General features: G+C 36.3%; 1 protein-coding gene across 1 annotated transcript in view; it reads left to right on the top strand.

Annotated features, from left to right (window-relative positions):
- Window positions 1-12,258, top strand: part of DYNC1I2 (dynein, cytoplasmic 1, intermediate chain 2) — a gene marked incomplete at its 5' end in the record, with an annotated part of 35,518 nt that overhangs the window by 21,377 nt on the left and 1,883 nt on the right. The window contains 5 exons of the mRNA XM_008576593.1: window positions 13-126; window positions 432-565; window positions 1,439-1,583; window positions 9,478-9,618; window positions 11,484-11,609. Of these exons, the coding sequence (XP_008574815.1) occupies window positions 13-126; window positions 432-565; window positions 1,439-1,583; window positions 9,478-9,618; window positions 11,484-11,609 (660 nt within the window). The remainder of the gene's footprint in view (window positions 1-12; window positions 127-431; window positions 566-1,438; window positions 1,584-9,477; window positions 9,619-11,483; window positions 11,610-12,258) is intronic.

Consider the following 12,258-nt stretch of genomic DNA (forward strand, 5'->3'; position numbering starts at 1 on the left):
TAATGTCTGCAGCACCCTGTCTACTGTGTAAATGTTGTTGGAACACAAAATGCTCACAATCTGATTAGCATCTCTACTGATGGAAAAATTTGTTCATGGAGTCTGGACATGCTTTCCCATCCACAGGTAGGTTAAACTTGAAAAACTCTGGAATTCTGAGGCAAATGTTATTTTTTTTAAGTGTGTATATACCCCAGCTTATGGTTTTTGTAAATTGTTTTGTAATAGTGTTATAACAGTTTATAAACCTAAACATTTGTTAAATATAGTTTATGTATATGTTTTATTTTCAAACCTGCTTCATTCAATTATAGTAGATTTATAAAGTGATATACAAAAATTATGTACAAACCAATTAAAACCAGAAGTTTTTCTATAAAAACTTGAAATTGCAAGTTTACAAAAGATGTTCTCAATTTTTTTTCATGTAGGATAGCATGGAGTTGGTTCATAAACAGTCAAAGGCGGTAGCTGTGACATCTATGTCCTTCCCTGTTGGAGATGTCAACAACTTTGTTGTTGGGAGTGAAGAAGGTTCTGTGTACACAGCATGCCGCCATGGCAGGTAAATTTAAACTAGAATTTGTAGTTATTTAAAATTCTCCCTTGAATAATCTCATTGAAACAACTTGCCCCTTAAGTAGAAATCTGTCCTCGAGCCACTCATTATTTGTGGCAGATTATTTAAGTACAGGCATATAAAATTAAAACTTAGATAATTTTTTTTAAAAAAAGATTATTTTGGATTCATGATGTGTTCTGGATTTGTGGGTTGTGGTGTATTGTGGTTTTATGTGTGTTTACATGCTCACCGAAGTTAGTGGTAAGGAGCAACATTCAGCAATTATAAATACAGTATATACACACACATACTGACCTTTAAATTTGTAAATATAATTTTCAGCTTTTTTCCCATGTTGATTTATTTGGTCTTTGAGATTTTGTTCAGTCCTCCTACTAATTGTACAGTAATACCACATACACATTTTAAATTGACTAGTATTTCTCCTGCTGTTCAATCTATTTTGAAATTGTCCAGCTGTACCTTATCAATTGCTTCCTTAGACAAATTGAGTGTCTGGATCTCATCTCAAATACAGATTACTTTCGCTTCTAAGCTTTTGATTTAATTTAGCCAAGATGTCTCTCTTATATGTGGCATCCTATTTTTCTCTATTCCACACCTCAGAAATTGGACTTTTGAATTCTGTTGTCAATAGCATGATGTTTACGGTTCCAGAATGTACTTTTTGCTTTAGTATTTTTATCAAATCTGGATGGAATAACACTCAACAGAAGTTATTCTGATGTGTTATGAGCACAGAGTTAAGTTTGTTGAAATTAAGTCAAAGTCTGATATACAAATCCATAATAAAACATGTTTGTAAGTGGACTACTTATAAGAGATTCCCCTAACATTTTCACTCTTATGAAATAGCAAAGCTGGAATCAGTGAGATGTTTGAGGGGCATCAAGGACCAATCACTGGCATCCATTGTCATGCAGCTGTTGGAGCAGTAGACTTCTCACATCTTTTTGTCACTTCATCATTTGACTGGACAGTAAAACTTTGGACAACTAAGGTATCTAAAATATAGATGTCTGCACATTTGCTCAGATTTCTGACACAAGGTGGTGCTCTAATGCTATATAGGAAAGATGAAAAGCTTTTATATAGTTAGAATTGTTTTCTAATAGATCACACCTGATAGGAAGTTACACAGAGCATGAGTAAGCTGCTAGATGTTGTGGTTTTCATAAAAGTATGCTGACAAATGTGGTAAACCCACACATAATCAAAGACCAGTCTTCCTATTACTTCAGGCTTTTCAAGCACAGAGCTGTTTACCCTGAACTGAACTGGGTAAAGCCTCATAGCATCTTGCGTAGCACCTCGTGTAGTTGTCATTCAGCCCAGCGTAAAAGCCATGCTCTTTGGAAAGTTTTTAAGGCTTATTCAGAACTACAGTGGCCCACAGAGCTGATGGAAAATGGAGAAAAGACAGATAGAAACTGAGTTACAATAAGTTCTATTAAATAAAGCTATATATAGTAAACTTGAATTATTAAGAAAGCATTGTGTAAAGGCATGGATGCATGTATTTTTTGCTATTCCATGATAAATAATTTAAATAGTTTGTTTTGATTTTAGTAAACTTCAGTTATTTGAAAAACACATTGATGTGATAAAATGCTTCCTGATCCCTCAGCAATCCAGATAAATATGACATTGCCCTGCCCTGTTGAAAGTCTCAAGACAAACCCAAGTAGGGAATATTACCTCCTGGGATAGACTGCAGTTTCATTTGACCCCATTTCATAATTAAAGTACCTTAACTTTCCTGTCTAAGAAACCATTGCTGAGTCCAAGGTAATGAAGATTTACTTCTGTGCTTTCTTCTAAGAGTTTTATAGTGTTAGTTCTTCCATATATATACATACCTTTAATTTCTGTGTATGATGTGAGGAAGGAGGGATCCAACTTTATTCTTTTGCATGCATATATCCAGTTGTCCCAGCACCATTTCTTGAAGACTGTTCTTTCCGCACTGTCTTGACACCTCAATAACTTTTTATGAGATTTGACTGAGGTCATTTTCTGTTGCTTATTGTCTGCTAGTGTAATGAGTTTTTCTATACTTTTAGGAAGGAGGGAATGGGCAAGGATAGTTTTCCTAGTTTCATAGTCTAGGTTGAAGCTCTCTCTTCTGTAGTTTCTGCAAAGTAGAGATATAGATAGATCAGTCTCTTTCTGGGATGGGCCTTTTCTGTTTTTCTCCACCACTGTTTTTTTTTTTTTAAGGAGGGGACAAAATTAATCAATTTTTTCTTTCTTTTTTTTATTATGAATATTCGTGAGATACAAAGCTAATTGTTACCCCTTGTGCCCATGATGTGAGGGCCAGATTCATACTGGGGGCATACCCATTACCAGAATTACTTTTGTACCCCATGTCCCCCACCCAAATATCTCCCAACCTCCCACCCCTTCTTCCCCCACCCAACTCCACTTTGTAGCCCTAGGAATCCTCCCTCTGTACGACCAAAGCACTACTGTGGTCTTTCTTTCCTTCCATTCCTTTCTCTCTTAGCTCCCACATATGAGTGAGCACATGCAGTATTTATCCCTCTGTGCTTTGCTTATTTCACTCAACATAAGTTTCTCCAGGTTCATCCATGTTGTTGTAAATGGGAGTATTTCATTCTTTTTTATGGCAGAGTAGTATTCCGTGGTGTATATATACCACATTTTCCTTATCCAATCATCCATCGATAGACATTTATGTTGGTTTCATATCTTGGCTGTTGTAAACAGAGCTGCAATGAACATGGGAGTGTAGGTATCCCTTCGACATGATGATTTCCATTCCTCTGGATATACACCCAGAAGAGGGATTGCTGGGTCGTATGGAAGATCTATCTTTAGTTGTTTGAGAAACCTCCATACTGTTTTCCATAATGGTTGTACTAATTGACAGTCCCACCAACAGTGTAGGAGTGTTCCCTTCTCTCCATACCCTTGCCAGCATTTGTTATTCCCCATCTTTTTGATTATAGCCAGTCTCACTGGGGTGAGGCGGTATCTCAGTGTAGTTTTAATTTGCATTTCCCTGATGACTAGTGCTGTTGAGCATTTTTTCATGTATCTGTTGGCCATTTGTATGTCTTCCTTTGAAAAATGTCTGTTCAGCTTCTTTGCCCATTTTTTAATTGGGTTATTTGTTTTTTTACTGTATAGCTCCTTGAGTTCTATGTGTATTCTGGATATTAATTCCTAGTTGGATGCATAGTTAGCAAAATTTTTCTCCCACTCTGTAGATTGTTGTTTCACTCTGTTGATTGTTTCCTTTACTGTGCAGAAACTTTTCAGTTTGATATAGTCCCATTTGTTTGTTTATTTTTTGCTGCTTGTGCTTTCTGGCTCATGTTTAAAAAGCCTGTGCCCAGACTTAATTGCTGAAGTGTTTCACCTATATTTTCCCTTAGTAATTTTACAGTTTCAGGTCATATACTTAAGTCTTTAATCCATTTTGAGTTGATTTTAGTGTATGATGAGAGATGCATATCTAGTTTTATTCTTCTGCATATGGATATCCAGTTTTCCCAGTACCACTTGTTGAAGAGGCAGTCTTTTTCCCAAGGTAAATTTTTGTTGCCTTTGTCCAATATCAGATGGCTATAAGCCTGAGGGGTGATTTCTGGGTTCGCAATTCTACTCACTGGTCTGAATGTCTATTTTTATACCAGTACCTTGCTGTTTTGGTTACAATACCTTTGCAGTATAATTTGAAGTGAGGTAGTGTTATGCCTCCAGTTTTATTTTTTTTTTGCTCAGAATTGCTTTGGCTATTTGGGGTCTTTTGTTTTTCCATATGAAAGATAAGATTGTTTTTTCCATTTCTGTGAAGAATGTCATTGGTATTTTGATGGGGATTGAATCTTTAGATTGCTTTGGGTAGTATAGACATTTTCACAATGTTAATTCTTCCAATCCAAGAGCATGGCGTATCTTTCCATCTTTTTGTGTCTTCTTTAATTTCTTTCAAAAGTGGTTTGTAGTTCTTATTGTAGAGGTCTTTTACCTCCTTGGTTAAATTGATCCCTAGGTATCTTATTTTTTTGTGACAATTGTAAGTGAGCTTAATTTATTTCTCTTTCTCTTAATTCGTTATTTGAGTATATAAATGCTGCTGATTTGGGGGCATTTATTTTTTATCCTGCAACATTACTGAAGTTACTAACTATCTCTAGGAGTTTTTTGATAGAGTCTTTAGGTTTTTCTATATATATAGTATCATGTCATCTGCAAATAGAGAAAGTTTGACTTCATCTTTTCCAATCTGGATTCCCTTTATTTCTTTCTCTTGCCTGATTGCTCTGGCTAGTACCTCTAGTACTGTGCTAAATAGAAGTGCTGAGAGTGGGCATCCTTGTCTTATTCCTGTTCTTAAGAGAAAGGCCTTCAGCTTTTCCCCATTCAGAATGATAGTTGTGGTCGGCTTGTCATAAATGGCTTTTATTGTGTTGAGATATTTTCCTTCTATACCTAATTTGTTGAGAGTCTTTATCATAAAGGGATGTTGAATTTTGTCAAATGCTTTTTCAACATCTATTGAGATAATCATATGGTCTTTGTCCTGGAGTTTGTTAATGTGATATATCACATTTATTGACTTTCATATGTTGAACCATCCTTGCATCCCTGGGATGAATCCCACTTGATCATAGTGTATAATTTTTTTAATATGTTGCTGTATTCTGATTGCTAATATTTTGTTAAGGATTTTAACATCTAGGTTCATCAAGGTTATTGGCCTATAATTTTCTTTTTTATTGTGTCTTTATCTGGTTTTGGTATCAGAGTAATGTTGGCCTCATAGAATGAGTTTGGGAGAGTAGTGTATGTTTCTTTTTTTTTTTTTCTTTTTTTCCTTTTTTTCCTTTTTGTCTTTTTTACTGACCGGTAACGGGATCGCAACCCTCGGTGTTGCGCCCGCACCGCGCTCAGCCAGTGAGCGGGAACCAGTCTCCACATGGGATCCGAACCCTCGGCGGGAGCACCGCCACACTCCCAAGTGGCGCACTCTCCAGTGTGCCACCGGGCCGGCCCTGAGTAGTGTATGTTTCAATTGTTTGGAGTAGTTTGAGGAGAATTGGTATTAACTCCTCTTTAACAGCTGTAAAACCTTCTGGACCAAGACTTTTGTTTGTTGGAAGATTGCTAATTACCGCTTCAATCTCCTTGCTTGTTCATGTTTTCTGTCTCTTCTGGTTCATGGTCTGTTCATGTTTTCTATCTCTTCTTGGTTCAGTGTGGGTAGTTTGTGTGTATCTAGAAACTTATCCATAACTTCCAGATTTTTGTATTTGTTGTCATACAGTTGTTTGTAATAGTCTCTAATGATTCTTTGTATTTCTGTGGTGTCAATTATAATGTCTCCCTTTTCATTTCTGATTTTTGTTCTTTGGGTCTTCTCTCTTTTTTTGGTTAACCTACCTAATGGTTTGTCTATTTTATTTATCTTCTCAAAAAACCAACTTATTGTTTTGTTGATCTTTTCTGTTGTTTTTTTGGGTCTCTATTTCATTTAGTTCTGCTCTGATCTTAATTATTTCTTTCTGTCTACTACCTTTAGGTTTGGATTGTTGTTTTTCAAGTTCTTCAAGGTGTAGTGTTAGGTCGTTTATTTGAAGTCTTTCCATTCTTTTGATATAAGCATTTATTGCAATAAATTTGTCTCTTAATACTGCTTTTGCAATATCCCACAGGTTTTGGTATGATGTATCTTTATTTTCATTAGTTTCTAGAATTTTTTTGATTTCCTGTTTAATTTCTTCTTGGTCTTGGACCTGTAGGTCATTTAGGAGCCTATTATTTAGTTTCAATGTATTTGTATAGCTTCCAGAGTTTTGCTTATTGTTTATTTCCAATTTTAGTCCATTATGGTCTGAAAAGATAGTTGGAATGATTTCAGTTTTTTTAAAGTTGCTGACACTAGATTTGTGACTTAATATGTCGTCTGTCCTGGAAAATGTACCATGATGAGAAGAAGGTGTATTCTTTAGTTGTCGGGTGAAATTTTCTGTATATACCTGCCAAGTCCGGTTGGTCTAGGATGTGGATTAAATCCTGTGTATCTTTGTTGACTTGTTGCCTTGAAGATCTGTCTCATACTGAGAGAGGGGTGTTCAGATCACTCACTATTAGTGTATTAGGTCCTGTTTCTTTCTTTAGGTCTAAGAGTGTTTGCTTTATATATTTTGGTCCTCCTGATTGGGTGCATACATGTTTATGACTGTTATGTCTTCTAGCTGGATAGATTCCTTTAACATTATATAGTGGCGTTCTTTGTCTTTTTTTATGTTTTTTGGTTTAAAGTCTATTTTGTCTGAATATAAGCATAGCTATTCCTGCTCGTTTTTGATTTCCATTTGCATGGTATATCTTTTTCCATCCCTTCACTTTTAGCTTATGTGTGTCTCTACAGGTGAGGTGGGTCTCTTGAAGAGAACATATACTTGGGTCTAGCTTTTTAATCCAATCAATCAGTCTGTGTCTTTTGAATGGGGAGTTTAGTCCATTCACATTTAGGGTAGTTATTGGCAAGTGTTGCTTAATTCCTGTCATTTAATTGCTTCTTGTTTAGATGGTTTAAATATCTTTTGATCATTATTTCCCCTTTTATTTCTCTTCTTCAATGTTAGTTGGGAATTTAAGGTGGGATAATTTAGTTGGGAACTTAAGGTGAGATAATTTAGCTTCTTTTTCTTTCTTCCTGGCATTTTTTTTTAACAGTGGGCTCTTCTCTTTCATGTGTATTTGTGATAGTGGTCACCATTATTCAGATTCCAGATGCAGGACTCCGTTGAGGATTTCTTGCAGGGCTGATCGTGTGGTGGTGAACTCCCACAACTTTTGTTTGTCTGGGAAATACACTATTTCTCCCTCATTTCTGAAGGAGAGCCTTGCTGGGTAAAGAATTCTTGACTGGCAATTTCTTTCTTTTAGTATTTTGAATATATCATTCCACTTTCTTCTGGCCTGTAGGGTTTTGGTTGAGAAGTCTGCTGTTAGTTTGATGGGGGTTCCCCTATAAATGACCTGACACTTTTCTCTTGCTGCTTGTAGATTCTCTCTTTGTCATTGAGCTTTGCAAATTTAACTGTAATGTATCTTGGGGAGGATCTTTTTGGGTTGAATCTGTTTGGGGACCTTTGAGCTTCCTGGATCCGAAGGTCTGTATCTCACCCTACCCCTGGGAAGTTTTCTGTTACTGTTTCCTTGAGTAAGTTTTCAATACCTTTTCCTTTCTCCTCCCCTTCAGGAATACCCATGACTCGGATAGAGCACTTGAGGTTGTCTGCTCTCTCTCTCTCAGATTTTCCTCATTATTTTTAATTCTTTTTTTCCTGTCTGCCTCAGTTATTTCAAAAAGACCATCTTCAAGCTTTGAAATTGTTTCTTCTGCTTGCTCTATCCTGGTGCTCAAGCTCTCAGTTGTGTTTTTTATTTCATTGAGTGAATCTTTCATTTCTAGAAGTTCTGCTACACTCTTTTTTAAGGTATTAGTCTCTGTGGATTTCCTCCTTCATATTCTGGATATTTTTTCTTGTTTCATTGTGTTCTCTAATTGAGTCTTCCTTTATTTCTTCAAGTTTTCTTAAGATCATTGCTCAAAAATTTTTTTTCAGACCTTTCAAGGATTCCCTGTTCCATGGAGTCTGACTTTGGAGCATAACTGTATTCTTTTGGTGGTGTCATTTCTTCTTGTTTGTTTGTATTTCTAGTATTTTTTAATTGACGTTTGGTCATTTGGTAGAGGATTTGCTTCTTCTGTTACACTGAGGTTGGCTGTGGAGTGGCCCTGGTTGCTACTGTGCAGGTGAATTGTCTTTGCTTGACACAGTAGGTATGGTGGTGGTGATGTTAAACCACCTTGGGTCCTCTTCAATAATCTGTGGTCGTAGAATGAGCACCTAGCACCACACGGCTCTGCTGGGCATACCTCAAGGGGTCAGAGACCATGGGCTGGTGCTCCCCACCCAGTCCAAGGAGGGGGGAGGGGCCACTTCTAGCCACACACTTCTGCTGCTGCTGCTGGGCTCACCTTGGCATGGGTTGGGGCGCCTCTCCACCAATTTTATCTGAACCTTCTCTTTCTTTTGTCTCTTTTGTTCTATATTCCCCCGTTTGGATTCTACTCCCAGCAGTTTCTCTTCAGCAATACTTTATCTTGGAAGGAGCTTTGCTTTGTTTGTTTTGAGAGTTTATAGAGTCCAGACTGCACCATCAGACCTTACTTATACCACATTGCAGTCTGTTTGCATTTTTATATAAATGGGATTGTGCCAAACTCCCTCCTACTTTCTGCTGCTGTTCTCAGACTGGCCCACCATGCTGTGCAGTGAGCATCTGCTGTCAGCTGTGAGGTTCTTCTGATCTACAGCTGTCAGAAGCTTTTGTGCATTCCCACTTCATCTTCCCAAATAGATGCTGATACAGTGCTGGTCTTGTAGTTGTCAGAGGTCTGTTTCCACCCACTTATATTTGGAGGTTTGTCTCCTGATTTTGTTGCAGACATTCTCCTTGAATATTTGGATTTGCTTTCTTTCCTCATTGCTTCATCTGGTTTTATGAGGAGATTTAGAGAAGATTCAAAAAGTACGTTGCCACTTCTGTCATCTTCCCAGAATCCTCTCATTGACAAATATTTTCAAAGCATGTTCTGTTTTTTTTTTTAAACAGTATGGCATATATAAGTTAAAAAGAAAATGCAATCCAATAGTTGATTTTTAGTTGATAATGCCAGGTGATTCTGTAGTGAAACAAATTACAGGAATACTTTCTAGGCTGAGTTAAATATAAAATGTTATCATACCTGTTGAATGTATGTCATTTTTTTAGTGATAAGTGATTTAATGATTTGTGTGTATTTCATATTTTGACTGTGCTAAGAATCAAATTTTTCTTTTCAGAATAACAAGCCTTTATACTCATTTGAAGATAATTCAGACTATGTTTATGATGTTATGTGGTCACCTACCCACCCAGCCCTATTTGCTTGTGTGGATGGCATGGGGAGACTGGATTTGTGGAATCTCAATAATGATACGGAGGTGAGCAGCAAAATAACAAAAATTGCACTGAAAAATAGAAAATTGGAGATTTATTGAATAATTTGTGAAATTCTTTTTATCCCAAGGAATGTAAAAGGGCTCTGTGATTGTAGCTTCATCACAAAGAAACCAAATAAGCTTTGTATCCTAAATAATAAACAGCATGCTGTGTAGAACTGAAGGGAGAAATAATGTTGCCAAGAGCACTGGGGCATTTCCTTTTACTTCTGAAAAGCACTATCATGTCTGTAATGTCCTGGCAAAGTCTCAGTCATAAGGCAACTGGAATATTTTTTGTTTGTAGACTAGAAAGCAGATAGTTTCAAACTGTTGAAGTATCTTAACCTTAATTCTGAATTTCTAAATTCTCTCTTAGCCTCGATAGAATTGCATATCATCCACAAATGTTAGTCTTAGCCTGATTTGTTTCAATGAAGGAAAAATGTATTTTGATGATGTTTTTCATGAAGGATTGAAAACAGAGCATTACTGTTATATAAAATGAATATAGAAACCATCAAATTTCTTAATTGCTGTAACAAAAATCACTCATTATTGATGAAATTTAACTACAGCTATCATTTATTTTTAGCCATGTGTATTTTTATCAGCTTAGAGAGGCTGAAAATGTTCTTATAATTCTATGTTGCTATTGGTGGTCAAAGTAATGCTAACAGTTCTATCAGTGATGGCTGTTGAGGAGAAAGTCACTTGGTACCGTTTCCCACATCTCTTCATATTTCTGAAGGCATCTTTCTTAATCCCTTGAAGTAAAATAAAATAGTTGGTTATACAGGGCATGGAAGTTATATATTGGAAAAGTATGCATTTTCACACTGTATGAACTACTGGTTTAGTAGTTTGGGGAGGAACATTCAAATACTGCTAGGAAAAAGTGTTAAGCCCTAGCTAGATGATTAGACTTCATAATACATTTGCTAGTTACCTGAAGTGATACCAATTTTATTTTCTTAGTTTGGATTTTGATCATAGAGATTTGTGGTCACAATTAAATATGGATGTTTAAATCTTTCCTGTAATAGCTAACTCAAAGTATATGTAGAAATATAATTTTTCTTTATGACAGTTTTGGCATTCTAGGGAGTTAAATTCATCATTTCGTGATGACTGATGTCAATTAGAAGGATTATTTTTAAGATTGTTCAAATTTCAAAACTTTAAAAAATTTTATTGTGCTGTTAGTTGGAATTCAAACTCAATGTTTTGTGTGTGGCAAATCTCTCTCTCCTCAGCACAGGAGAGGCACAATCGGTTTCCAGGGGCCACTGTCTTCCTGCCTCCCTCCAGCCAGTTCATGGGAACAGGGGGCTTTGGAAAGACTCATACTGCACCTTCAGTATGAACTTTTCTAGGATCTGTGGATAAGATACAGGTTTCAGCTGACAGAGATGTAAGCTACAAAACTAATTCCTGTCCTCTAAACTTGAACCATAACCTGTTTATGAGGGCTTTTGAAATGTTTTCTTTTAAATGAGTTTTGGTCATATATTTTCAAACGGGTTGACTTTTTTTTTTTTTTTTTTTTACGTGTTGACTTTTTTTAAAGAAGTTAAAACAACAACAAAGAATTCTTTATTAAAGAGAAGATCTTTCAGAATGATGTATCCAGTCATGTGAGAATTTTTTATATAAGGACTTAAGTTATTTTCCCAAACTGTTTTCAAGGATTACCTGTAATGTCATTCATAATGTATCACTGAACTGGAAGAAAGTTGGGAAAATTCCTTATCTTTTTTCATATTTGTTTTAAAAAACATTGCCAGATTGGAAGAATTACTGTTTTACATGCTTATAGAAATCTTGATGAAACTTTTAACACTGCACTATATTTTAAATGACTTTAGGTACCTACTGCCAGTATTTCCGTGGAGGGTAATCCTGCTCTTAATCGTGTAAGATGGACACATTCCGGAAGAGAGATTGCTGTGGGTGATTCTGAAGGACAGATTGTTATATATGATGTGGGAGAGGTATGGGGCTCACTTCCTATAATTTTGACACTTCTATTTAGTGGCATTGTAGTGAATGTGTCTTTGTGGCTAAACCTAGTCTTTGAGGTTCATGAATTGTATATGGTTGTAAAGATAAAACTTTCCACCAAGGAAGTGACTTGTGAGATTAATTTTCTTTCTAAACTGGATGTCTTGTGTCCCCATGCAGCAAATTTTGAGGGTCATACAATAAATATGTTGGAAGTACCTTGTTTCTTAAGCATGCATTGCTGGAAATTAGAAGTTCTCCAGGCAGAGGAAGAAATTTAGAGTTATAGATGGACTTTGGGGTTTCACAGAATTGATATTGAGATAAGATTTTATTTTTCTGTATTCGTAGGTTTGTTTTGGCCAGGTAGTAGAAACCAATCTTTTGAAAATTATCTGATGGCTTTGTGAAATGTGAATCTTGGATCTTAACCCTTGATGCAAAGTCATTATAATTGAGCTGTAGCTCTGTCATTGTTGGTGCTCTGGTTGTCTGTACATAGTGCCCAGGATTGATATCCTGCTTTTTAGCCCTGGCTAGCACCTCAGTCACTTTTTCTTTTACTGTGCCTCATGATTCCCCATCGTCTCTGGATACCTCATGGCCTCTAGCAACTGGATCTGGAGGGAGGTACATTGA

This window comes from Galeopterus variegatus, unplaced genomic scaffold (genome assembly GCF_000696425.1).
Source record: "Galeopterus variegatus unplaced genomic scaffold, G_variegatus-3.0.2 Scaffold1370, whole genome shotgun sequence".
NCBI lineage: Eukaryota > Metazoa > Chordata > Mammalia > Dermoptera > Cynocephalidae > Galeopterus > Galeopterus variegatus.